We start from the raw sequence: 27,114 nt of genomic DNA, 5'->3' as shown, positions 1-27,114 counted from the left end.
AAATTCCCGATGTACCCGAAGGCATCATCGGCAAACAAGCGTAGGTGAGGAGAGAGTGGCTGGTGATTGGTGGAGAACCAGGAAGTGGGCGATGCGCGTGAGCGTAAATACCTTGCTTTTTGCAGCAAGTATTGTGTTGTTGTTAGCGACATATAAAGAATGTGTAAGAAGTTGATTGTGCCTTTGTCTTGTGAAGCAGCAAGTGGCTCATTATCCAAGGTAATTGTTTGAAACACTCAACACATGCCATCATGAGGTTAACACGATGTTCAGGATAAGTGGGGAAGCAGCTGATGTGTTAGAAGACTTTGATACTGCATTCCGCATATTTGTTCTGGACAAACTTTATTGAAGAAGATTAAAATTGCAGATCTAAAATTCTCAATTTATGAAATATTTTGATAAATGAAAACATTATTTTGTTCCATAGAACACAATTCAATTTTATTTTTCAACAAAATATAAAATATAATAATAATTAAAATAATAATAATAATAAAAAAATACATATTAACCTTCTTATTCTGTTTTAATTGTAGTGTGTTGTATGTGTCTTATCACTGGTGAGCTATTTTTACAACAGACCCGTGGGCTCCTCATGTTGTCCTTGGGTCTAACTATTACCCACAGGTGCCATTTTGTTTACGTTTTTTTTTTTTTTTGGGAGGGGGGGACAAGGCACATGGGCAAGGAATGAACTATAAAGACATGTAATTTGCGCCTGGATTGTATGATCGCCGCTAGACTTGATGTTTTGTTCAAGTCAGACCTTGTATACTGCATTCCGTAGATCTACTCTGTACAACTTCTCCTATTTCTTGTAATCCATAAAGACTCTACACTCTGTTAAAATCAAAGCACCAGCAGAGCACTACGTACATTCCCTCAACTCAGTAATAAAATGAAGATTTTACAGATTGTCACCAAGGCCTCAAAATGGCGGCGGCCTCTGTTGGTCGTGTTTTACTAGTGGTTTTACAAAGTTCCCTACATCTGGTCTTTCCATTCACCAGTTTTAATACACACTAGTCATGCGCTTGACCGTTACATCCAATCTTTGAGCTTTATTTCCTCAACGATGAAGAAGCCAGGCCACAGCAAATGGTAGCAAGCAAACATTGCGCAAACATAAAACGCTTCGCTGCGTCTCATTTCGAGTCTGCATGTTGAGTTGTCATATTTCCTCCCCTAAAAGTCCATTGTATGAAGTGCGACCACATTACAGATAGATGACGATATGCATCCTTGTCTAATGTATTCTATAAATCCATCATTCTTAAAAATGTCACAATGGGTAAAGTTTTCCATTTCCAAGCAAAAAAAAAAAAAAAAACTTAGATTTTAAAAAACAATAGACAGTGTCAGCCAGTGGACACAATTAAAATAAATCTCCCAAACTGCTGCTTGTTGTGAAGTGAGTTGAGTTTACTGCCTCCATGCAACGCTTGTATCTCAAATTTCCGCTTGCAAGTCAAAGCAAAAGAAAAAAAAAACGGTTGAATGATGGCCTGAATGTTGAAAAACTCATCAATTGGGGCACTGGTGTAGGAAAAATCAAAGAATAGTCCACTCAACATTTGAGGCTAAAAAAAAAAGCAGCCACCCGGTTGACCATCTGAGAATCTGCAGTACCGCGTCCTCCTTGACCTGCTGGATTTAATATTGCGCGATGGTCGTGGGAGGTCTGCTCGAAGCGCAGCGAAGTAAACTTCGGGGGCTTTACTGTCCTGACATCTATCTGGCAACACAAGAAAGCAAACCTCCGCTAGCTGGTAGCGCTTGAACCGTGACCCAAATGCCACGAGAAGGACTTCAAAGGCGAATCATTGCAAACAATAGCTTGAAGGTCTAAATCATGTATGCTGCAGCCTCGTTTTGGAAAGGATTGGATGGCACGTTTAGCTGTTGCTTTGAGCTGTTCGTTGTCGCCACGGCTAAGTATATTATTGCTTTGCTTATTGGTGTGCACATCTGGCCTGCGCTTCATCGCACTAACTTGTTCTGTCTCACTCAAAACAAAACATCAAGCTGCCTCGCGAGCACTAACATCCAATTGTTTACTGGGAAACACAAAGTTTGTAAGAGTGATTGTCAAGCGCGTAGGCACGGAACGCCGTATACGAGGTTGTCCGACTAACGCAGATGTTTCACGACAACAAAAAATAGAACTGCCTCTTGATCACAAACATACAATTGTTTGCTGGAGATACTTCAACTATTTTATTCCTGGCAAGTGGCGCAATTGTACCGATTAAATGCACAGAATGCAGTATGCAAGTTTTCAAACTAACACGAGCGCGACTGTTCCATTTATCCCGAACACACTGAATGCGGAGCTGCCTCGTGATCACAAACATACAATTGTTTTCTGGAAACACCCAAAATTGCCATTTTATTTTATTCCTTGCAAGAAAAAGGAGGTGTACAGATCAAACATTTCGAATCCAGTACACAAGATCTTCTGACAAAACACTGAGCTGATTTTCAAAACGTATATTTGTTTTTCAGAAACACAAGTTGTCTTTCTAGTTTATTTCTTTGAAAACAAAGGAGACATTTTATTGTCTCCAAGACAACACGGCAGCTTCTGTCCTACCAAGAGTATACCAAACAGAAAGTCACTTAATGGTGAAAAACATGCAATTGTGTACGGGGGTCTTTGTAGTTCTTTCATTGCAAGAAGGAAAAGATCAAATAGCAAGAATGCACTAAGGTCTTCTGCTTAGTTACACACACTTATTGTATGGGAATTATTCAGCAGATTCTGGGACCACAAACATACAATTGTTTCCTGGGAAACACCACAAGTTGTCTTTCTAGTTCGTTTTTTTGGGGATGGACAAAATTTAGTCGACAAGGTCAGCAGCGGCCTTTGCACTTATGTTTAAACATTGAGCCAACTTTACATCATAAACATATAATTGTTTAATGGGAACTATCAGTCGTTGCGTTTCCATTTTAGATTGCTCACAAATAGGAGGAGATATTGGAGAAAGCAAGTGCACCAAAAGCAGTAAACAAGCTCTTCCGACGTTTGTGCACCAAATTTGTGGCGCCTCGTGATCACAAACATACAATTGTTTACAGTTAATTTTCGCTCGTGTAAACTGAGCATGATTAAACGAAATCAAAGTTTCAATGACGACACAGAAGGAAGAGTACAGCATTTCTGAGTGGTCCTCAAAGCGAGATCAGAACCGTGTCAAGTAGTTTGAGGCTGAGAGTGGTGCGCTCATTTGCCAGTCTGCGTCGCGACTTCAAAGTGGAATCCTCAGAGTAGTAGCACAAAAGTCCCGAATGTTCCCAGAAAGACACCCACAGTTGATCATCCCAAGTGCTCGCGCTGCTGCGGCTCGCTGCAGTTTATACATCGTGTTTATGTGTACGTTTGATGTTATTCTTGACATTTTTTGTGTGGTTCACTTCTCAACGCGGGCGTGAAATCGTATCCCTGCTTGAGCACATTGTTTTGTTCTAAGATGATGTACTGAAGATGTACAGCTAATATGGTCCAATATTTGCAAAGTATGCAAATTCATTTTTGAAAGAAATCAAACTTAGTTACCTTAGTTGAAATAAATTTGAAAATTTAACGCTTTTATTTTTGACAGCCCTAAAATCAATAAAATACATTATTTGGTGAATAAAAAGCACCGCGTTCTCCACACACACCAACAGAGTTGGCGCAACCCCTCTACTAGTTACGCACACTTTTAAAAAAAAAAAAGCTTTTTAAAAATACTGTTTCAAGTGGAGTTTAAAAAAAAACATTTAAAGAGTAAACAATGATCACAGCAATTTGATTGAGTAGGCAAAACCATTTTCGCATGCGCGCGTCCTCAAACAAAAATCTACTAAGGGCATCCTCATGTCGAGTGGTGTGAATTTTTAAAACGTTTTCAAAAGGTCCCTTTTTGCTTTTTTTTTTTTTTTAAAAAAACGCAATTACATTGTTAATCTCTGTGACCCACCGGAGCGCACCACAGCTTCAAAGAATCGATGCTCTCATTTTGCTTCCATCCTCGCGTACGTGTGAGACAAAATCCACATTTGTGTCCTGTGGGAAACTTTGTGGTCGCCTCCAACCAGGCGTGCATTTTGAGAGGGCCAGAAACGAGCACATTAAGCAAAAAAAAAAAAAAAAAAAACCCGAAGCAGAGTTTAATACTCGTAGTCATGCGTGAGCTTTTTGGAAACAAGTGTTGTATTCACAGCGGCTAATCGAACGCTCGCTTAAGCTTCTGTATTGACCGTGGCTACTGTTGCTCCACTTTCAAGGCCCTCGCTAGCGTTAGCACGCCGCTGAACGTGTCAGCCGCGGGCTTGCCAATATTGAACAGATTTATGCGTGACTTTGAACACAGTCAGGATGTCATTAAAATAAAAAAAAGGGGAGGAAAGTGTGGAGGCTTGCTGAATGTTGGACTTGGTTTCATGTCGCCACATCTGCGGAGCAGCTTGACACTTAATGAGGGAGAGTTGTTAGCAAGGTGAGCGATGATCTTAATCAGCACCCGCCCGCTGACGAGTGCAGGTGTACGGGAAAGGCGGATAACGGAAGTCAGATTCTGTTACTTGTTCCGTGTCTTTCATTAGGCTCGTTCAGAAAAACAAAGACATGCGTAAGAGCTCTTTTTTTTTTTAGCTTGTAATGGAAATGCAGTAATCCCCCACTTGTTCACTATTTGTCAATATTTCCTGTGGAATTCTCAGCAGCTATTTGCATTTTTGTCACAAGATGCAGCCAGAGTGTTGCGTAATTAGCAAAGCAGTACAGTAATTGGTGTCAAGGAAGTACAGTGTTGCTACTTCACAGTTTATTTAAGCCTAACTCATTCTATCGCGGGTTTTTAATTGGTGACTATATGACACGAAAACGTTTGCAGAATAATTGCGATTTACTAAGAACATTTTTTTTTTCTTTTTAGTTTCGAACGGCTTTGCTTAACCAGAATCTTGCGTCGCATGGTCGCCAAAGGTACAATCCTGGTGGCTGAATGCGCCCTTAGGTGATGAAAATCCTTCTTGTGTGAAACTTAAGATAGTTGCTATGACGACCGTTCTTCGTCTTCTTTTAAAGGACGACAAAGAAGAAGAAAAAAAGTCAGGTTTAGTCGCTCCCCATTTTACTTTAGCTGACTTGGATTCTCATCCTTACCAAATTTTGCCAGGGCGCCCACGGCAATCACGGCCTGTCACGTTTGCCTGAAAATCCAATTTTTCCCACGGTGGCCTGAAAAAGAGGATCGTCCAAATGTTGCCTGAAAAGCAGAAATTGCATCAGCATCTGCGACTCTCCTTGCCTACTTGGCTCATAACTTGAAAGCTCGTCAATTTTGGTGGCTCCTTTATGAAAGTGAGCCTCATCCAGTAAGTTTGTGGACGACTTTTTACCGGCGCGTCCTCTAATCCGTCCCTGCGAACTCACCTGCGGCCTCTCTGATGTCAGGATTTCGCCGTGTCCCAACGCGCTGTTGGCCGACCGTGTTTAATATCGTTAAAAGTCTGAAGGGATGAATAACCCGGAGCATTGAGGAGCGTTGTAAATCTGTCGTCGGCGTTCGGCACCGCGCCGCATACGAATGAGAGAGGATATGATCGACGGCATTTGATCAAAGGAGAAAAAGCTCATGTGTGTTTTTGAAGTTCGTCCCAGGAATCACACGTTCCCCGGGAAAGTGAGACTCAAGTCGGTCATTTAAAACGGCTCGCTAGGATAATTTGCATTCCTTCGTGTACCATTTTTGAGCTTTGACTCCTCTCACAAAATGGAGGTTTCGTGAAGATGTGGCAATCTGGGAAAAGCATCAGCTTGAAATGTTCCATATGATGATCTACTCTTGTTCCTAATTGCCGTCATTATTGTACAGATACAAAGAAAATGTGGCTCCTTATGACTGCCAGTTGACTTCTGTGATTGTTTGTAACGAGCATGATGACATGAGCATGATTAGCAGAATAATCATATGATACAGACATTGTGTGTGTGTGTGTGTGTGTGTGTGTGTGTCAAAATGGTCCATTTCTCTGCACTGTTTATCCCAAACAAAAAGCAAGAAAGGAAAAGTTTACCGTAATTGCAAACTTGTTTGAGCAGAACTCTCCAAACTGGTTGACCAATATTACACATGACTAATGAAGGCCATCTGTGGTTACCATGGTAACACCATGGAAACCATTCTTGTTATTGCAAACCCGTGCAGCATCAGTATTAATTTTCTGGTCATTTGGAAGTGGTTCTGGTTCCCAATTTGTGAGAACGTCCGTGATGGTGAATAGACTTAAGGGCAACCTCAAATGCCGCAAAACTGAACGCTTGCAAGGCTTGCCACTGGCGCTTTTTCATCTACGTTGAATTAGCAATGGCCTCATGCTTTCAGCGGGACTTATTACATTTCCCCCGTCGGTCTCAAATTCCGACGACTGCTGTAACTTTGCTGAAAATGATTCATAATTGCCTTTTTCCTGACCGCAAATCCCGTCGCGGTTCCCACTCGTCTCAGGAGCGGGAAAACCTGCCCAGTGAGGCTGCCTCCCTCCAGGTAGAGAAATAAGGAAAAAAAAAAAATCTCATCAACACTTTTTCCGAAAATATTTGAACTCTCGATGTCGTCTTGTAGCCTCTTAATTTTTTTTTTTTAAACTTTTAGTGTGTCTACCTGACTCTTACTGAGATTCAGGATTTACATGTGTCCATTGTGTCCGAAAGCAGTGGACCCCAACTACTGGTCCAGGACCCGGTACCGGTCTGTGAGCCACTTTGGACCGGGCTGCACAGATGAAAGAAAGAAAAATACTTCATTTATTATTTGAGGCTAAAAAAAAAAACATTATTTGAAAAGTGACAGGCTTTAACAGCTAGCTGTTAGCGTTAGCAACAAGTGCTAGCTCCCCCCCGCAGCGAAGAAGAAGATAATTCAATGTGTGCAATCAATACGACTCGAGAATGGAGAGGATTAAAGGAGATGTCCACCCTTTTTTTTTTTTTTTATCTTTACGAGAAAATGTTCTATGCAGGCCCACTATTCGAAATATGGCATTCTGGTTCAAATTGCCTTGACGGAATATGAATTAAGCAGTAAGACGCATCCGTTTTTGTCTATTTCAGGTGCGGCCATTTTGTCACTTTTGTCGACTAAAAATGACATCACGGTTGCTCCGGGCTCAGATAACGAACAAACGCGCAGTATTACGCAATCAAATAAACCATTAAATCCCTCCCCGTTATACCTCACGTGATCACCTTGTCTTGATTTTTACGATAAAGATAAATAATTGTTGTGCTGTTGCCATTCATGCAGATGACGCACGTTCATTTCCTGGTCATTGGCCTGAAATCTCGGAACAAGTCCGGATCAGACTCCTAATTAACTGTTGGGCGAAATTGCCTTCTCGTTTTGCACAGGTCATATTTGTCAAGAGGTGTTTCGAGGCTCCGACGTGATATTTTGCTCTCCAAAATCGATTGCGCTCTTGAGCCCGGTGGGAGGTCGTCATGCCGCCGTTTGTGTATGTTTCGCGTCATCTTCATAAGGCTGAATTACGATTTGAGCAAACGCATCAAACTGCGTCCGAAAGTGAGTCAAGCGTATTTTTGCAACGCTTCTAAAATCATGTCGCCGACATATTTACTAAATAATTGTCAAGTCTTGTTTGCTTGCTTTTCATGTGGCAAGAAGACGCCGTAGATCTCTCTCAGTTGTTTGAGGACTCTTGTGTAAATAATAGAAATCCTCCTGGCAGCCGAGGAGGGCACTCAGACGGGTTTGATGCATTGTTTGTACAAAGTTGTATCTGCAGGCTGTTTTCTTTGTTGGCCGCTTATCCAAACATTTCATCTCATAAAATTTGCAGAGCCGCTCCTCAGGCAATATTCCGTAAAGTTGCGTGATAAATGTTTGTCGTTCTTTCACGTTGAATCCCATGCAAACATTTGGAGGTTGTCTGGATTGCTGCTATACATTTCTGCCAGTAGGGGGAGGCAAAGAATCTTTTCAGAGCCAGACTTTTAAAGCATTTGCTTTTCAGGGATTTTTTTTTTATTTATTTATTACATTTTTTTTATGCCCACTCGCAATGATGAAAACAAATGCTCGTAACTTATTGCCGAGCATATAATTCAAATTTGGAAGCAATTGGTCCAAATCTCTTGACATCATCCAATTATAGCCCAGGTCATTTTTGACTTCTGTATCCGTCAATGGCAGCAAATGAGTGAAGCATAAACAACGGTATCATCCTGAGGTGGCTTCATATTTAGAGTAAGGAAGCCAGAAAAAGACCTTGTGTGCTGTGTACTCCAAAAATTTGTACGACACTCTCCACTTTTCTTGGCGACCCAGCAAACGATTATATTTTGTGCAAGAAGTTCGACCTCAGCGGGGCAGCAGCTGCCGTGGTCGAAAGGTCGTCTTGTGTCCTCGCTCCTCTTCCTTGCAAAGAATAAACTGGAGAAAGAACTTTAGATGTTCCCCGCTCAACAATTGTACGTCTGTTTGTTGTCAGGAGTCAGCTCGATATTTAGCGCAAGTGTGACAGCAAGCTGCCATGCGAGTCAGAAAATATTTTATTGGTGCGTTCCATGTGATTTTCAGCACAATCGCTCCTCATTCGTGTAAGGCATGGGCAAACTACGGCCCGGGGGCCACATGCGGCCCATTAAACGCTTTAATCCGGCCTGCCAAACCTGAAAAAAATGAAATGAATAAAGCTTGTTCATGTTTTATTTTCTAAATATTTTGTCGTAATGCTTTTTTTCATATCAAATTAAATTTATTTGTTTTTCGCCCATGAGGTGAGGTTACCAAAACACGCCATCCATCTGCTCCTAGTCCGCCCCCTCTCTCAAATTTTAGAACCCATTGTGGCCCACCAATCAAAAAGTTTTCCCAGCCCTGGTGTAAGGGATAATCTAAAAAATGGTTACAGCCTCCTATCCCCGATCGTTGCCCCCACACTCCCTTGGAGTCATTTCCCAGCAAAGCCAAACAAGAGTCAAACCTGGACAGTTTGTGGGCCGTGAATAATGCACAGGTCAAAGGTATGCTGGCGGGGAAGGCTCAAAGATGTCGAGGCCGCCGCTGCGCCAAGACGCAAAGTCAAAACATAGCCTTTGGATGATTCAAAGTGAAGCAGCCATTGAGATGTTTGGCTTTGAGCGAGTCTCGTATTTACCTTCTTCCTTTATGGGATTTGACTTCCTGTCCGCTCACTGTAACGTACACGGCTTAGAAACGTGTACAACGGCTCTGTGTGCGCGTTGTGAGAAAACACAGTTTAGGCTCACAATCGCCGAGTTATTTTGAATTGACCTTTTTTTTTTTTTTTTCATTATTATTCATACAAACACCTCTACAGACACCCTTGAGGTTTGGAGGCGCTATCACAAGGGCAAGGCGTAGAAGTCATCACTCAGGTGGGGATAATCACGCTTTCATTTGAGCTGTTCCATTTTTTTCTCCCCCTCCGAGCGCTGCCGTCTCGTTTACATCTCGCCTCCGGGCGGTCACTCCCAGCATGAGTTGCGCTGAAGCAGAAGAACGTACATTGCCTATTGTAAATGATTTTATACTGTACATATATATGGGGGTGACAGCTAACAAGAAGCAGTTAAGTGGAAAAATAAAATAATCCAGACTGCAGTGATCTCTGACCCCACTTTTGGCACGAGGAAGTGTCATGCACATTTTTACGTTTGGTTTAAAACAAACAGCCAAGCATAAGTTCTTCTGACCCATAGGAATAGTGCAAATAGGGGAGGGGGCGCGGGGGGAACGGCAAAGCCAAGCGCGAGTACGTTTGGGGAAAAGAAATCTTCATTATAAGCACTTTTACTCCATTTGGAGGCCATGTTTGCGTCTCCTGATTGAAACAAATGAGACACATTAGTACAATTTGCCTCTATCGGCTCTATCTGCAAAGACGACTGCAATCAGCAAGAGAGGCGGGACGCAATAATGATAATGATAATAATAATAAGAAGAAATTGCAATTCCCTTAGAAGTTGATGGTTAGGCCGGCCATTTCATCATCCATCCATCCATTTTTCATACCGTTTATCCTCATTCGGGTTGTGGCTGAGCTGGAGCCTTTCCCAGCTGGCTTTGGCAGAGAAGGTGGCGTACACCCCAAACAGGTCACCAGAGGAGGGAAAGGTCTAAAACATGAAGGATAGTAGCCCTCGCGGTCCAGAGTTGCCCATTCCTGAAGTATTCCATGCATGTTTTTTGGAATGTGGGACAAACTTAGTTGTCAAAGTTCTGGACATAACCCACATAGGAAAAGATGAGGGCTGGCGCCCAGATTCGAACCTCATTTCATGTTATTATTAAGTAGCTGTAAACTGCATTGGGATGCGTTTGGATCAACCTGATTGGCAGCTTATTAAGTGCCACTGTGAGGGACACATGGCTGTCCTTATAAATACAACGTGGAGCGGCTATTAATATTTTGGAATTGTTAAAATGAAATAAGTTGATAATTTTGAGGGGGGGGTATTAAATCACCAATATATTGATTTCCAGAATGCTTTAACTATAGAAACAAGCCCACACTTTGAGGCGTCGGCGCTACCTATCATGAGGCAACACTGACCTCCTCAGCAAACAATGCGGTACTGCAGTTTGGGGAATACGTGACGTCAGCACCGCACGACGTGGACAACGGAGCTGAAGGGCGGAAAAGGCTTGGAGAGTGGTTTTCTTTCAAATTAAGAGCAAGGCTTCTCGCTATATGCCTCCAGACCTCTTGCAACACCCCGAAACGAATATTATTTAGTAATTTATATAACAGTTTGAGTTTGAATTGAATTAAAAGTGATAGAATACAGATTAACGTGCCTTTAAAAAAATATCGTCTTTTTATTGTGAAGTGACGGTAAAGCCGCTGCTTGGCTGGATGCAGGGATTTTCAGGATGAGTTGTATGGAAGGAGGCAGCTCATGTCAACAGCAGCCATGGTGATAACGTCGCACTGTTCTGATTAAGTTGACAAATAGGCGCTCCTTCTCTTTGCCTGTGTCATATTTTAATCATTTGCGCTGTTTGACTTTTTTTTTTTTTGCATGACCGAGCTAAGAGGCTAATTTAAGCTAGCTGCCACATAGCCAGAAGCCACATCAGCTGCAGTTAGCAATCGCCGGAGCATCCATGTAAGCGAACTTTGCTCTTCTATGCGGTAAAAGTAGAAGTCAAATTGCGTATTTTTATGTTGTGTACTGTCTTTTCAGATATTTCATCATGGCAGAGGGTATCATGAGCAAAGCAGCCACGATGGAAATTCCCATTAACAGCAATGGAGACACTGGGACACAACCAGAGGATGACAGTCTGGAGCAGGTCAGTTGTTCTCGTGTTTGGTGGCATGTTGTTTGTTCAACATCTCAAACATCAGTATTCATCCTACAGTGGCACCTTAATTTGCAAGCTTAAATTGTTCCACGACTGAGCTTGTATCAAATCAGTTTTCCCCCCTGAAATGAATTGAAACGACATTCATCTTTTCCCAAAACAAAACCATTTTTTTTATTTTGATTAAGAAAAGGTTGCACTCTATTTTATCTGAGAAAATAATACAAAACAGTGATAGCGATTGTAAAGAAAAAAACATTTTTTTTTATTTACCTAAAAAAACACTTTGTTCAAGTGCTCTGCTAATTTCGTGCACAGCTTCAATTTCTCTTCAAAATCTGCCGTCAACTTCAGCTTTACTGATGCCATGTCGACCATGGGGCATTATGTATTCATACGTATTAAATGTAGTGAGGGGAAATTATGTTTTACTTGTTCAAGTCAACAACTGGGCTTGGTTGAGTCCACAGTGTGTGATGCTAAGCATAATTCCGTTGTTTGTTGCTCAGGATTTGCAGCAGGTGATGGTGTCGGGGCCCAACCTGAATGAAACCAGTATCGTCTCAGGAGGTTACGGCGGTCCGGCGGGGGGCATCATTCCAACCAGCACCATCAAAGGTAGTGCTCGCAACCGCATGGGCTAGTCATTCCCATCATTTAACCCAGATGAGTTTTTAAATAGCCTTCAGTCACAACAAGCGGCGGCCATAAAAATGGAGGCTTCATTGTTACTGTGATTTACAATCAGTGTACACGTGCTGACCTCCAGGCTGCTGCTTTATATTACCGTATCTCATAGGGCCTGCCATTCGTTTCAACCCCGAATATTTGGACAGAAGACGTGCCCCCGCGCATGCACCAGGTGCCTGTGCATTCTGTAGATGTTTCTCAAAGTTTTTCAACCCTTTGCGTCTTCGTCTTTTGGGCCCTTTTTTTGTCAGAACGTTCCTACTAGGACAAAAGGATTTGTATGCAGCCTTGCTCGCATGCCGACATTGGCGGTTGAGTGGAAATGGTTTGGAGCCGTAACCCTCATGTTATGTTTTTTTTCCCTGACCCCTTGCGAAGAAGTGACTTTCAGCTTTTCCCTGTCAGGTGTCACCACAGGGAATTACTTGTAGTGTATGCAAGTATGTAAAATAAAAAAAAGGGACTAGCATGTGTGTAGCACATGAGAAAAAAAAAAGAAAATATTTAGCCTTACTTGGACCGTCTTGGAAAAAAATAAATAAAAAAAGGAGACAGTTCCACTAAAAGACAAAAACATAACATGAGGGTTAAAGGACGCACTAACCAAATATGAGCTTTTATTTGTAATGTTGCATTGCATTGTATTGCATTGTCTCGGTATGACTGGCTCTTGTTGTTGCCGTTTGCATTTCATCTCATTAACTCCATTCTCCCAAGTTTCTTGAGTGCATGACAAAATAACGCACGCTGGCCATATATGCGATCGCTGATCCCAAAAAAAGACACATTTCACTTTCTGTCATCCCAAGCTTTTCTCACCCATGTTCCGCATCCTCGCCCCCCCCCCCATTTCCATGGCAGACATCCGCATGAAATCCCGGGCCGCTAGCTTGCCCACCAGCCAGCCGGCTGCCAGTCGACTGGCGCAGCACGGCAGCGAGCAGCTCTCAGGTATCATCGCTGAAGCCCGTCACCATCTCCTTCATTCACTCATTGCCATGATGACTCATGTGTCCATCATGATTAATGCAAAGCAGCACTTTTGTCAGCGGCTTTTTTTTTTTTTTTTGAAGGTTCCTCGAACCATAACACCAGCAACGCGATGGAGGAAGTATCCCGTGGCGTGGCAGTGGAGAAGCTGGACAGTGTGAAGAAATGGGGCATAAACACATATAAGGTAAGGAGCTGTATATTTTATTTTATGGGCTATGTGGTTCCGCTTCTTCTTATGTCTTCTTCTGAGAGCCAGTACAAGTAATCATGCTCGTGTTCTCCAACAAGTAGACGCACACTATTTTTGAGTTTATTTCACAAGAATGAAGAAATGACCACAATGTAGTCTATTGTGCTTTATGAATGTATACACCCACCATCCTTTTTTTCCCCACGCAGCATTATGAAGCAATTAAATGAGGACTACTTTGATTTCACTGAGCTGTTGCTCTTTTTAAAATGTTCAACCAGAGTTTGCGGCTTTCAAACTCTGTTCAGTTTTATGCCCAAATTGGAGCCATAATTTGACATCTTGATCAATCACAGTACATTTGAGTTTTTATTTATTTTTTTAATGAATTAGAATTATTAAGACAAAAAAACTATATAAAACATGGACAAAATATTTTAATAATTATATTATTGCTGTTGATTTATGGTCACTGTAGTATTCGTTTTTTAATTTTTTTTTGTGAATTTGCCAATTGAATTATTAAAAAATGTCCATCTCTGTAAATCAAAACAGGACATTATTTTAAATCGACTGTGAAGAAAACGCGCCAACATAAATTTAGTTATGATTTACCGCTTTGTTCCGTAACGTCCGTCAGAAAATTTGCAAAAATGTTGACCCTTGTTTTTACGAAGTAAAAGCACATGTATGCCATTGTTGTTGTTTTTTTTTTCTTTTCTTCTCCCCCACACAAATATTATCAATCTTCTTTCATGCACGACTACTGAAATCTGAGAATATTTACTGTTGCTATCCTGAAATTTCAAGTACTCCCTTACCGCTGGTTGTTCTTCAACGATCCGTCCCCCCTCAGTGCACCAAGCAGATGTTCTCGGAGCGCTTCGGCCGAGGCTCGCGGACGGTCGACCTGGAACTGGAGGCTCAGATTGATGTGCTGAGGGACACCAAGAGCAAGTACGAGAACATCCTCAGGCTGGCCACGGCGCTCACCAGCCACTTCCAGAGCATGGTGCAGACGCAGCAGGCTCTCGGGGACACCTTCACCGACCTCAGCCAGAAGTCTCCCGAGCTGCAGGTAACCCACAGCGCGCCTCAAACGTCACGGTCCGGAGGTCACGCTCACACTCTGCTTGTTCAATCAGCTAAAAAATTTCATCGCTTAATGTTTTTTTTTTTTTTGCATGTTTCACTTGGGAAATGGTCTTTGTTTTCAAATTCAACAAATACTAAAGGTCAAAGTTTGATAGTCAAGTCTTGTCACTTTAAATCATGTTTGTTGTTGTCAACCTTAAGGGGTAAAACAAAAAAGTTATTTTACTCATTATAGTTTTTTAAAAAATAATTGTAATTATTCATCAGACAATTTTTTGTTATCGTTATCGGCTTTGGCCTAATTAGTAGTAAATTCAGTAAATAATACATTTCAGACTAGTTGAGTGAAATTTGCTCATTTCACAACGTCACATTTGAGGAACTGCGCAGTGGTTGGAAACCGGTTAAGGATGTGCGCTTTTGTTTCCCTCTTTGACCCCCCCCCCCCCCCCCCCCCCCATCCTAACCTTCTTCAGGATGAATTTGGGTATAATGCGGAAACTCAAAAGCTATTGTGCAAGAACGGCGAGTCCCTGCTGGGCGCCATCAACTTTTTTGTGTCCAGCATCGACACTTTGGTCAACAAAACCATGGAGGACACCCTGATGACCATCAAGCACTATGAAAATGCAAGGTAAGGCAAATCTAGCGAGGGGGAGGGCGCCTCCTTGCGTGGATGTGACCGCCTCCATTTTGTGTTGTTGCCGTTTGCGCGTGCAGGTTGGAGTTCGATGCCTACCGGTCCGACTTGGAAGAGCTGAGTTTGGGCCCGAGGGACAGCGCCGCCATGGTCCGCATCGACATGGCCCAGCAAGACTACCAAGTGCACCGAGACAAATACGAGCGGCTGCGCAGTGACGTCACCATCAAGCTCAAGTTCTTAGAGGAGAACAAGGTTTGCTGCGTTACACGCCGCTTATATGACAAACTGCAGCATTTTTACACTGCAACCTTGTGTTGACGCTTTTCGAAAAACAATATTTCGAATACTTTTAGGGGGCGTGGCAAGTGATTGTCATCAGAAACTTCTCCCCTCAGTTTAACGTAGGTGTGTGGCACCATTATGCCAGCAGATGGTGCCACTACAATATTTCACAAGACATGACTTTGGCCTGAGGTCAAATCTGCATTTTCCCAGTAAAGCAAAAAACATCTTTCTAAGTTGTTGACTGCTCAGAGCAAGAACAATATTGGTCTTTCATTTTCTTTCCTTTCGCTTTTCATCGAGACAGTGTTCAAGCAGAATCCATTTTCAAACTGAAAACCGGCAACTATTATTGTGCACTTGAGTGATTTTTCTGGCACAAGTTGGTTGAGGTCATTTCTCCGAGTGTTAGCTTTGCTGCCACCATCACGTAGCGGAATGCATGAAACTAACACAAGTAAAAAAAAATTCTCACATCACAAAACAAATAACCTAGCAAACTCTTCAAACAAGTGACCGCTGGACGTAATATTTTTGATGGCATCTGCTGTGTCGCAGGTGAAAGTGATGCACAAGCAGCTGCTGCTCTTCCACAACGCCATCTCGGCCTACTTTGCCGGCAACCAACAGCAGCTGGAACAAACTCTGGTGCAGTTCAACGTCAAGTTGAAGCCGCCCGGCGCCGACAAGCCGTCCTGGCTGGAGGAACAGTGACGGGCGTTCATTGCAGGATCAACAAAGAATACTGGGATGAGAAAATATGAAAGTTGTAGTTCACTTGTTATACATTATCGGTACAAGTTTATATATATATATATATATATATATATAATATGCCACACCCATTTTTTTGATGGTGCATTCATTTCAATGTAATTCAGTATGTATAGTATAGACATTTTTAGTGGACATGGCTGTTGGGCATTTTATTCTTTATTTTGTTTTTGTTTTTTATATATATATATATATATATATATATATATATATATATATATTAGAACAGTACTTGAGCGTTTGTAAGTATTATGTTCTCTATATCCGAGTAATGCAGTGCAATGTCCCTTTTGAAATTGCTTGGCCTATTTGTCATGACAACCTTTTTCTTTTGATTTCTTCAACCAAGGCGTTAAAAACACACCGGAAGTCCGCCATTTTGGGGTCATTTCCAGGATTTTTTTTTGTCCAATTGCTACCAAGTTTATTGAAGTATTTTGGACAGGATGGTGACAGTAAATTAAGGAAAATTTATGTTCGTGCCCTTTTTGTCTGGCCAGTAAAACTTTAAAAAATATTTCTTCATCGCCATCGTGTTTGAAAGCGGGCATAATATCGTCATTGCAGCCATTTCCGGGGTTCCCTGTCGGAGCGTTTGTTTGATTGCCATCCAATGAGAACCAGGTAGAGCAGACAGATGACAGTTAGCCGAAACTTTATTGTCCGACTTGTAAGTTTCCACCTTTGCGTGTGGGCAGAGCATGTTCGATGAGTGACCATCACCGAAGTGTTAATGCCTCAACTTTGCAAGATCGCAATTAGGCGTCTTTATGGTACGTACACCTTGAAGACATTTCGCAGGCAGAAATGTGTCCATGAGAAAACCGCTTTCATTTATTTTTGCGTTTGTGGTATAGCCGCCTCAATTGTCGTTTTAGAATGATGAGACGGAATATGTATGTATATATTTGTGTATAAATTGAGTCAATCTCTCCTGGCTAGTGTACAATCTTTCAACTCCTGCGTTGGGTCCCCGCTGAGCTAATTCAGCACCGTTAACTACCGGAGTGTTGCATTTTTTTAGGGTGGGGGGGGGAGACAAAGCATTTAATAGCCAATTCGTCCAGTGCTCCGACAGAAATGAACATTTAGTTGTCACTGGTCAGTATTTTCGAGCGAATGTGCTGAAGATAACAATTTTCTCCTTTTCTGTTGCTGTGTTCTTCCCCCATCAGCGTATTTTCACGTCTGTTGTCCTTGTTGTGGTGCACTCGCAATTAAAGTCTACTGGACGATTATGTTCCATTTCAATGAGCAGGTGATGCAAATGTGGAAAACAAAACTGCGGTAATAACAAAATTGGCAAATCTCAGCTTTAATATGAATAAGTCGATGTGCTTGCAGTGTTATGCAAGTTGGACTGATGTGGGTATTTTTTATATTCTACAGGGAAGATTTAAATGTTGCTGATGATTTCTTATAAATGGGGACAAATTACTTCATTACATTACAATGTAATTATTGCTTATATGCTGTATAGTTGACAACCGAATATTTCTTTTGTCGATGTCTGCTGCAGTTCATTTGATCCACTCGATAAAAGCATTTAATTTCTGTTTTAGGATGGCAGTCATATGTGTTTCGAGGTATAAATACTGCATGCAGGGGACCCAAATTTTTCATTGTCAAATTTGTTCACGATGATGATTTCATAACTGTCCAGAAAGTTACTGACTGTGGCTCTGATTTCGCTGCACAGTAACTACTTTTATGTGATTGTTACGCGTGTGTCACGAGATTATTCTCAAAATATGTGCTTTGACTCAGTAAAGGTTGGGAAAAACGTTTTTGGCAGTTGATTAAACCATTGAAAAGCGTCAACTGGATTGCTGTGACGTCATCCTTATGACGAGCACAGCCACGTCAGGATCGTATTTGTTCTGCGCATTATATGTTCAATGTACAAAAAACTGGTTGTACGAAACTTTTTTTACACTATTTACATGTTCTAACTATAGTTAGCATGACATTGTATCCGAATTCATTTTTTTAAATCTGTAATGAGGACAAATCTGCAGAGTTTAAAATAGCGGCTAATCTTGACATTGTCCCCGCGAAGTGATTGTAAACGAGCAGCTCATTTGCATTGAGGTGGATGATCCCATCTTCACTATCTCCCTGCTTGAATACTCATTCGCAGATGAAAGAAAGTGTTTTTTAATCACTAATCACTTGTGTGTGTGTGCATGCCTTTAAAACAAATCAATATTCATCTCCTCTATCTTTTCAAGTGCAGCTCATCACGTTGCTTGAGTCTATAAATCCAGCCGAGCTCACAGTCCAACCGTTCGCATAACAAGTCAGGGAGGTCCAACAGGGATCCCAGAGGTGCTCCTTCCCGAAGGTGAGCCCACACTCCCTCCACTGCCTTCTCTCCATGGGCGTGTCCTTCTCCTTTCCAGGGAAGAGGAATTGCGACACTCATTCAAGTTTCAGCACGAGAGGAGCTGGTCAGGAATGGGAAAACTCTAGGACGCAGGACATATTTCTAACAGGCAAAAGCAAAGGTGAGCTTCTGTTTTACGACTTGATTGATCAAATTGCTTGCTGAGTCACTGGCGTGGCCTGATATTGGATTTAGTCATCTGATTGCTGCTTGTTTCTTTGAGGTCACGTCCTAAAGATATGATGTGGAACATATGGTTTGCTAATATCCGTGGTAGCAAACTTTCTCACACCCTGTACTGAAGTAGAAGTACAGATACATGTGCAAAAAAAAAATAATATATATATATATATATATATATATATTTAAAAGACTGACCATTGTAGAAATTACAACAAAGTGCTGTTTGAAATATTCAAAAGTAAAAAAATGACATTTTACTGTCTATTATATGCAATAGACTTTTTAAATAACTGAAATATCAAACAAAAAATCCACTCCACGGTATATGTTAAGAACTAGCTGGCATCGGCCAGATGACAAAAATGATAGATCACTTTGACAGATGTATTTGTTGTTTTGATCAGGTCATATCAAATAAAACATACATGATTCATGTAACTGCATTGGCTTCAATTCATAAAGATGAAGGTCTCCCAAAAAGGAAATTTGCAGTGTTAGAGCAGCAAAGATGTAGGTCACACAGAGACGGCGGCGGCATGTAAATATTGATACTTTTACTACTGTTCATGCAAGCAGTTTGTCCTAAATGGAAGCCTAAAGCAGTAAAATTGCTCCTGCATGAAATCCTTGATTGAATCGAAAATCAAAGTGAATCGAAAATCGAATCGGCTCTGGCGTTTTGAATCAAAGTGATTTTGGAAATTTGAATCGACCCCCAGCTCTCGTTTGCACTTGGACCACGATGACGCGATTGTCTTCAATTTCAATAATGTTGATTTATTGCAAATTCCATTTTTTTAATAAGTTGCACAACAGCTGACCAATTTATTTTCCTTGACTGCTGATTTCAAATCTCGTCATTGTGCACATGTAATATGATAAGCCGACTATACGTTTATGGCTTCACAATCAGGACGGCTCTCTGAGAACAAACACAATTACAATTTGTCCGGTGATGCAATACTTTTTATTAATGCGTTACAAACTTTAATAAAAGTATCCTTACATTAAAGTGCGAGTGAAATGAGTTATTAACCGGATTCATGTGGTATCCATTCATGTCAAGTTGACAAACTAACTTTGATGTAATAACAATGTTGTAATATCCCCACACCCTTTTATTTCCCTAGAATGAATGCGTCACTCTTGCTGCCATTTGGGAAACTCCTGTTGCACCCGAGTCCAATGACGACAAAAAGCATCACGCTGCTACTGGCGGGTTTCTTTTCAGCCAGCATGCGCAGCTGAGAACACCACTGCACTGCGCCGCCACGTCGCTGAACCCCCTTCAAGATGGAACCAGGCCATCCCCCGCTGCGACCTCCTCCCCCGCCGCCTTTCCTGCCTCCCCCTCCGCCCCCGCCACCGCCGCCCCCCGGCCCGGGCGGCTTGAAGCTGGACCGTCGGCACTCCAGGATGCGCAACTTCAACTGGGAGACCATCCCCAAGCACACGGTGATGGGCAAGCACAACATCTGGACGGAGGATCAAGTGGACGGCGACTACGAGCTGGACACGGAACACATGGAAGAGCTGTTCAGTCATAAGCAGGCCCAGCAGCAAAACCAGCGGCAGATGGGCACCCTGGGCCGCCAAGGCGTGAAGGGCCCGCCGGCCGCTTCCTCCGGGGCAGAACCGGTGAGTGCAGAGTGCAGCACTAGAACAAAGGTAAACACGGCATTTCGAAAATCAGGTTCAGCAATGTTTTATCTCGAATCCACACAGTGTGTGTTTGCTGAAGGAAGGTTGCCCTACGCTGTCAGATGAGAGCGCTCGCTGATGTCGAGTCCAATTAGGAAAGACGCATTAGGACATTGTAATTTTTTTCACACAATTGCTAACATGTCTGACATTAAAAAAAAAGAGCACATTTTTATTCTGTTTTAAGACTCTCACTGAAATTAGCCTGTTTTGAGGAGGTGGGGGCGTGGCTACATTTTCCTCCATGGGGGGGGCAGCACTTGGTCACCAAGCTGCCGATTTAAAGCTTGTAAAAATAAACCTCAGCTACGTCTCCTTCCCTCAGGTGTCCATCCTCAGCGCCAAGAGGAGCATGAACATTGGTATTTTCCTCAAGCAATTCAGGCGGTGAGTCACTTGCGCTGCCAACTTTACGTAACGACGGCACACGGTGTAACACAACAACGCCGCTGCGTCAAACTCGCGTGTGCGGGCAGGCCCGTTCGGGTCGAGCTGAGATGAGAAGCGTGTTGCTCACGGCCATTGAGCGCACGCCGCACATTCTACCGCATATTATAAAACAAGTCACTCGCATCAAAAGTTTTGAAGTCTCAACAATGCTTAGTCAGGTTTTTCACATTCTTGATATTGTACGCTGATAACTTCACCGGAAGAGTAGCCTAACTATTTGACATTTCTGTGTGCAAAAATTTGTGTGCACTTCATTATATGACGGTAGCAAATTCAACAACTTCCGTCCGCAATCAGTTCATGTGGCTCCCTGATAGTGAAAGTAAATCTGTTGTGTTTTGCGCCCGTTTTTTGTGCGCGCATTTCGTCTCTAAGAAAATTAGCCAATGATGTCCATTGTGTGAACATTTTGTGCACGGGTCATTCTTTCCATTCCATTCAGTCCATTCATATCGTTGTGGAAAGTCGATTTGAGTTTTCAGCCAAGGTTCAAATGTATTTTGTGTGGTTTCCAACCACAGATTGTTGTCTCTCAAAGCTTGCTCGTTGAGGCTTGCAAGTGCTATTGAAACGGTCCAACCTCATAAAAATGACATTTTCTGCTTAATTGGTGTGACATCAATCCTGAATCCCTCCTATCAATTTGTGCTTCTCAATCCACAGGCCTGTCACGGACATGATCGAGGAAATCAAAGCGGGAAATGGCCTCGGTTTTGGTCCCGGGAAACTTCGGGAGCTGCGTAAACTGCTGCCAGATGACGGCGAGGTACCTGCAACACCTTTTCCTGTCAATACTTTTTTCTGTTGGCAGCATTATTGTATCACAAAAGAGCTTGTTAATCATTAATGATCGGACACACAATTTGAAATTCTTGCGATCAAAGTACATTACAAAATGTTATCCTTAATGAAGATTTTATCAACGGGTTTTTGCTGTGTTACGCTTAATGAAGCTTTCACAATCTTCTTTAAGAAAGAAATGCAAAACGGAGCAAATGCATCACCATTTGCCTTTTATAAACATCTTGTTTTATTAGCACTTGACACTTACTATATTAATAACGTTAGATAACTTTAGGTTGGACCTAATACTTCACAAGACTTGCTCAAAGTTTTTATTAACAATGTTGGCACTAAATTATAAGCAGAAAAACGGGCCTAATGTTAGGGCACCCTTATTCAGGGTTTATAGCTGTTTTATTAATGTGTTATTACTTTATTTTTTAAACACTTTAAAGACAGCTTTTACAAGTAAATTAATAATTGTAAAACTGACCAAATATGCTACAAAACCTTCTTAGACTCCTTTGTAATGGTTGCTTCATGGAGTGTTTTTAAATAGGTTATTACAGCATTTATTGACATTTTATAAAAATTTACTATAAGCTAAATTAAGTTGAAAACATCAAAACTGCCTCAATACATTATTATACATTTCTGTACCACTGTGAGAGAATACCCTTGAAAAAGCATAATGAATGTGTTATTACGCTTACACTTACGATTGCATGTTCGAAATCCTCCATTTTCGCAGATAAAAGAGCTTCGTAAATTTAACGGCGACCAAACGGCCCTCTCGGATGCAGACCTCTTCATGCTGCTGATGATCCGGATACCTGGGTGAGAATACTGCGGTAGCCATGCACACTTGTGTTCTTTCGGAACTTTTTAAAGGTTGACTATTGGAGTCTTTTGTGTGTGTGTGTGTGTGTGTGTGTTTGTCAGGTATGAGGAGCGTCTGAGTAGCTTGGTCCTTAAGGAGGAGTTTTTCCCCTTCATGGCTGAAATGAGAGACTTTATTGGCACTTTGAAAGCTGCTGGAAATGGTGCGCTACTTTTGCTTTTTTTTCCCCTCCCCAAACGATCACTTTGTGCAAACTTAGTCAAATTCCCGTGTGTTTGTTTTCTTAGAGCTTTTGGCTTCTGACAGTCTGCACTCAGTCATTCGTCTGGTTTTGAAGACGGGGAATTACATGAATGCTGTGAGTGAGTGTGTCTGCTGGTGACGACACGATTGGCGGTGCGCGTCGTTTGTCTGTGTGTGTGAGCTTGGCTTGTTTGGACAACAGGGCGGATACGCTGGCAGCGCCGTCGGCTTCCGGATGGCCTCCCTGCTCAAGTTGGTGGACACCAAAGCAAACAAACCTGGGATGAATCTCATGCACTATGTCGTGATGGCAAGTGGACGGCGTTGCTTTCATCAAGTCTTAAGCACTTTTAAAAAAAAAAAAAAAAAAAATTGTGCGTGGCTCTAAATCTTTCTAAATGTGATTGCATTGGTTTCCCGCAGCAAGCTCAGAACATTGACGTGGAGCTACTTCAGTTTCCCAAACAACTCACGCACATTAAAGCTGCTGCAAGGTAAACATGTTTTACTTCCCACAAAGCGACCATATTTGCACATGCAACCTTTCCACGTTGAAATTCGTCAAAAGCTGCTGTGAGTTCTCTACTGCTCATAAAGCCAGAAGGCACGTCGTTTTTTTTAAGAGGTAGTAAATATGTATTTTAGAGATGCCAAACTTGACCTCCACCCCACCACCACCAAAATATTAAGTACATCTCAAAACTTACAAATATTATCGATGAGATTCTAAATATTATACGTTTGACCTTGAACCTCTTTGTCATGACGACGGCAGTGGTTTTTGTGTTCCAGTCTGAGAGCGTCTAAATTGCTAATGTAGCCGTCATCTTATTTTGTGTCTCGATACGTAATGATTGAAATACATTTCTGTTCTGCTGGCCCTCCGCCCTAACGTGGATCTCGCCAGACTTCTGTTAAAAGTCTGTATCGTTTTCAGAATCAATCAAAGTGACCTTGAAGCCGAGTTTAATCGACAAGCCAAAAAAGTGAGCGGCGCCAAAGCGAACACTTTGAAGCAGGAAGACCTCCAGGCTCAAATGGAGGATTTCCTCAAGGTGAGAAATGCCTCCGTCGCTATGGTCGTTTGCTGTCGGCAGAGACGCGATTCGGCCGCGACTAAGCGCAGTTCTCGGATCAGGATGCCGAGGCCTGCTTGGACGAGGTGGAACGCGAATTCCGGGAGCTTCACTCAACGAGCGACTCTGTTGCGGCGTACTTCTGCGAAGACCCCAGCAAGTTCAGACTGGAGGCGTGTTGCTCAATCTTCGACTCGTTTTGCGAGAGGTTTCTACGAGCCGTGCAGGTTAAGCCCGTGTTCTGACGCGTTTGCAAAAGTCTTGATTCCTGAACATATATGTGTGCATTCGCAAATCTTTGTAATTTGCACAAATTGATGTGAAGCAACTGGATTGTTTGGTTGTTGAAGGGCTTCTTCTGTTCTAATTTTTACACAATGCTGCAAAAAAATTGGAACCGAAGAAACCTTTCTTGAGAACAGGTGTTCTGACAATTAATCAGAGTCCAGTTGCAACTTTCAAATAGATTTGTCAAGGTTTGCCTTTTCCCCCCCGCAGGAGAACACAGCCCGGGAGGTGGCCGAGGTGAAACGACGACACAGGACCCGTCTTGAAAGTGCGGCCAAACGCCGATCCACGGCCACCTGCTCAGTCCGAGACAAAGAAATGGAGGGCATCGCTTTGGAGTCCATCCTGCAAAACTTCCTGAGCAACCGTCTGCAGAGGAGACGATCAGGACGACCCTTGTCCACGCACGGCAGCCCGCTGAGCGGAAGCCCCCAAACGGGAAGCCTTTCGGAGATGACCTCTCAGCCCGAGCTCAAACGTGCCGGCTCCTTAAAGGCGACTGTTGCGAAGCAGAAAGAGTGGAATTCTGCTGTGGAACTCACCGCGGCTCCCCAACAACACGACAACAGCTCGGACAATGACGCCGATGTTGGATCCGAAGAGGATAAAGGAGAGGATATACTTGGCGCTGTTGACGAATTGAGCAGTAGGACTCCCAGTATTTCGCCCCCGGCTCAATCGTTCTCTGCCGCCACGGACGCCGTCGAGGAGGATCTCCAGGACAACAACGAGGAAGAGGCCAAGAAATTGCGCGAAGCCTCGAAGAAGGTTTTGCTTTTCCAGAGCAGCCGGGGCAGCGTCTCCTCCACTGAGTTTTATGGGGAAAACGCCAAAACGTCCAAGACGACCGACATCCTGACTCGTCAGCGGAATTTTGACATGGATACTGACCGGTACCCTGGAGACCCGACAAACGAGGATCTGGTCAGATTGTTGCTCAGCTCGCCGCCTTCCTCGAAACGTAACATTCCCCGCCGACACACGCTACCGGTGAAAGTCGAGAAAGAGGAAGACGACGACGACGATGTATGGGTTCCCCTCCCCGCACCCACAGACACGGACCAGGACACTGCACTCAAGTCCGAGCAAACATTTGACTTTACTGACCTACCTCAAAAACAAGACTCTGAGTCCACCGAAAGTTGGCTTGGCCTTGCACCGCCCCTCAGGCAGGACCAGGAGCAAAGCCACGAGGAAAATGGTGAAAGTGTTTCACCCAAGAGTTCGTGGAGCAAGTCGGAGTCTGCCGGACTGTTCTTTGGCTTTTTCAAGCGCCTTGGAGATATTGGGAGACAGCAGACGGGCAAAGAAACCGCTCGGGAAGGTCTCGGTACGGATGTGTAAGCCGCTGTTTCCAAACGTTCATTGAGCCAAGCGAGATAGTCCCTCCCACCAAATAATTTGCTCTTGTCTCAAATGACTTCCAAACTTACTTCTCAGTGTGAAATGGGGGCCTGTTGAACACAAAACTATTGACGACAGCAGTTGACTTTGAGGGTGTTGGGGACTTGCTCACCGCCCGGCGTGTTTTTTACTTGTTGATCTTCGTTCGCACCCTCACCCATGGTCCTGCGCTGTGGGGAATGTGCAAAATAGGCTCCCCTTCGTAGGATGTCAGGTTATCCCAAAGGCTGGATTTACATTGCAAGCTTCAAGTGACTACAAAAAAAGCAAAGACGATTAGAGATGGACAAAATACGCTATATTAAATAACCCACATCGTTGCTAACAACAACCAGTTTGTGCAATATTATCAATTATTGAGGTTGACAAGATGCCCGTCGAATGGAGGGAAAGTGCGCTGGCGCCCATATTTAACAAGGGAGAGTTGTGGGAACTAAAGAGGAACTTGGTTGATGTGTCATCAAATGAAGTTAAGGACAGAACAGTATTTGTGAGCCATGGTACGATGTCATGCCAAGGGAGAGCACCGCAGATGTTTTATTTGTTGGAGTCCAGAGAAGTTCTGGAGAAATCCTTTTATTGGGTAGCCAGAGAGGAACTGTGGTAACGCATGAGGAAGTCTGGAAGAGGCAGAGAAGTCTATTTGTGTCGTACAGGATACGTGTGAGAGCTGTAGGACCGACGTGAGGGGTGCAGTGGTTTAGTTCTGACAGGAATGCATCAGGGATCACCTCTGAGCCCCTTGGTGTTTTCAACTAACTCAACGTTAAGGTTGGACTGAAGTCCCCAATGTTTTCAAAAGACAATGTGACCTACAGTGGGTGCATGGAGCACGCGAAGAAGCGTTGAGAAAAATGGAGGCACACGGTGAAAAGAGGAAATTGAAGATTAGCCGAAGTTTGACGGAATGTGCGCGCATGAATGAGGAGTGTGGTTGGGGGAAAGTGAGGTGACAGGGAGAAGACAGAGAGGGGAAGCTTTAAAATATTTTAGGTTTGCCTGTTCAGAGTAGCGGTTAGCGGTGTAAGAACGTGAAGAAACAGATCCAAGCAGGTCAGGTGTGGTCTCGGGAAGTGTCATGTGATGGAAGTCTCGGCCGGGATGAAGGGGACAAGAGGTTCTCGTTACCAGTGAATGGGTTGGATAAAATTAGAAATAAAATCATCAGAGGGACAGCCAAGGTTAGTCGTTTTGGAGATGAGGTTAAAGAGAGCAGAGATGGATTGGACTCGTTAAGTGGAGCCCTAAGAGAAGTTAGGAAGATTTCTCAGACTGATTCGGGCTAGAGCGCTTTAGGGGATTGTTAAAAGAGGTTCTGGACGGAGTGGCCAAGTTTAGACTGCCTTTTGCCCCAAACCACCCTTGAATAAGAAAAAGATGTCCATGTGCTTAGTTTTCCTCAATTTGGGCTTGCACAACCGAGCGCTACCAGTAGATGGCAGCATGCTGCAACAATGTGGGAAGTTGCATTCATGATGATTTCCAAGCGCTTCGAAACCACGACATGCCATTTCATGCATGTGGCTGTGCTTGGTGCTAAGCCTCGGCTGACTTGACAAATGATTCTAATTCATGTTGGGCCCTCGGAAACTTTTATACAGCCCATGTTATGTTTTTATTCTACTCAAAGTGTCCACGTAACAATATTGTAATTCAAGAGTTTTCACTTTTTATCTCCATATAGTCCTCCAGTGATGTCATCAGATGAGTTTTGGCTTTCACACAATCCAGCCTTTGTTATTTT

The 27,114-nt window shown here is 43.0% G+C and overlaps 2 protein-coding genes across 6 annotated transcripts; both read left to right on the top strand.

The window, feature by feature from the left end:
- Nucleotides 1-71: 71 nt before the first annotated feature.
- On the top strand, nt 72-16,213 carry LOC148333038 (arfaptin-2-like). Of its 3 annotated transcripts, none has more exons than XM_088300911.1 (10): nt 72-219; nt 11,077-11,149; nt 11,228-11,336; nt 11,858-11,966; nt 12,900-12,989; nt 13,112-13,215; nt 14,078-14,299; nt 14,793-14,950; nt 15,037-15,211; nt 15,800-16,213. In XM_088300911.1, exons 3-10 carry the CDS (start codon nt 11,238-11,240, stop codon nt 15,953-15,955), a joined length of 1,113 nt encoding a protein of 370 aa, XP_088157037.1. In that variant the 5' UTR covers nt 72-219; nt 11,077-11,149; nt 11,228-11,237; the 3' UTR covers nt 15,956-16,213. The 3 variants fall into 3 exon arrangements, with proteins under 3 accessions (XP_088157037.1, XP_088157038.1, XP_088157039.1); XM_088300912.1 differs by lacking the exon at nt 72-219 and adding an exon at nt 9,398-9,415; XM_088300913.1 differs by lacking the exons at nt 72-219; nt 12,900-12,989 and having other exon boundaries at nt 10,582-11,149.
- A 4-nt stretch (nt 16,214-16,217) lies between these two features.
- fhdc4 (FH2 domain containing 4) lies at nt 16,218-25,457 on the top strand. 3 transcript variants are annotated; one of them, XM_088300908.1, is made up of 13 exons: nt 16,218-16,788; nt 18,418-18,522; nt 19,715-20,222; nt 20,611-20,672; nt 21,399-21,501; nt 22,270-22,355; nt 22,461-22,561; nt 22,647-22,717; nt 22,805-22,912; nt 23,026-23,096; nt 23,540-23,657; nt 23,741-23,905; nt 24,177-25,457. In XM_088300908.1, exons 3-13 carry the CDS (start codon nt 19,878-19,880, stop codon nt 25,308-25,310), a joined length of 2,364 nt encoding a protein of 787 aa, XP_088157034.1. In that variant the 5' UTR covers nt 16,218-16,788; nt 18,418-18,522; nt 19,715-19,877; the 3' UTR covers nt 25,311-25,457. The 3 variants fall into 3 exon arrangements, with proteins under 3 accessions (XP_088157034.1, XP_088157035.1, XP_088157036.1); XM_088300909.1 differs by lacking the exons at nt 16,218-16,788; nt 18,418-18,522; nt 20,611-20,672 and having other exon boundaries at nt 20,082-20,222; XM_088300910.1 differs by lacking the exons at nt 16,218-16,788; nt 18,418-18,522; nt 20,611-20,672 and having other exon boundaries at nt 20,192-20,252.
- Nucleotides 25,458-27,114: the final 1,657 nt, after the last annotated feature.

The sequence above is a fragment of the Idiotropiscis lumnitzeri genome, chromosome 7, assembly GCF_059441095.1.
Source record: "Idiotropiscis lumnitzeri isolate Australia: NSW breed Sydney's pygmy pipehorse chromosome 7, RoL_Ilum_1.0, whole genome shotgun sequence".
Taxonomy (NCBI): Eukaryota; Metazoa; Chordata; class Actinopteri; order Syngnathiformes; family Syngnathidae; genus Idiotropiscis; species Idiotropiscis lumnitzeri.
The sequence above is the reverse complement of the archived record's forward strand: the minus strand, read 5'-3'. Positions and strand labels throughout refer to the sequence as shown.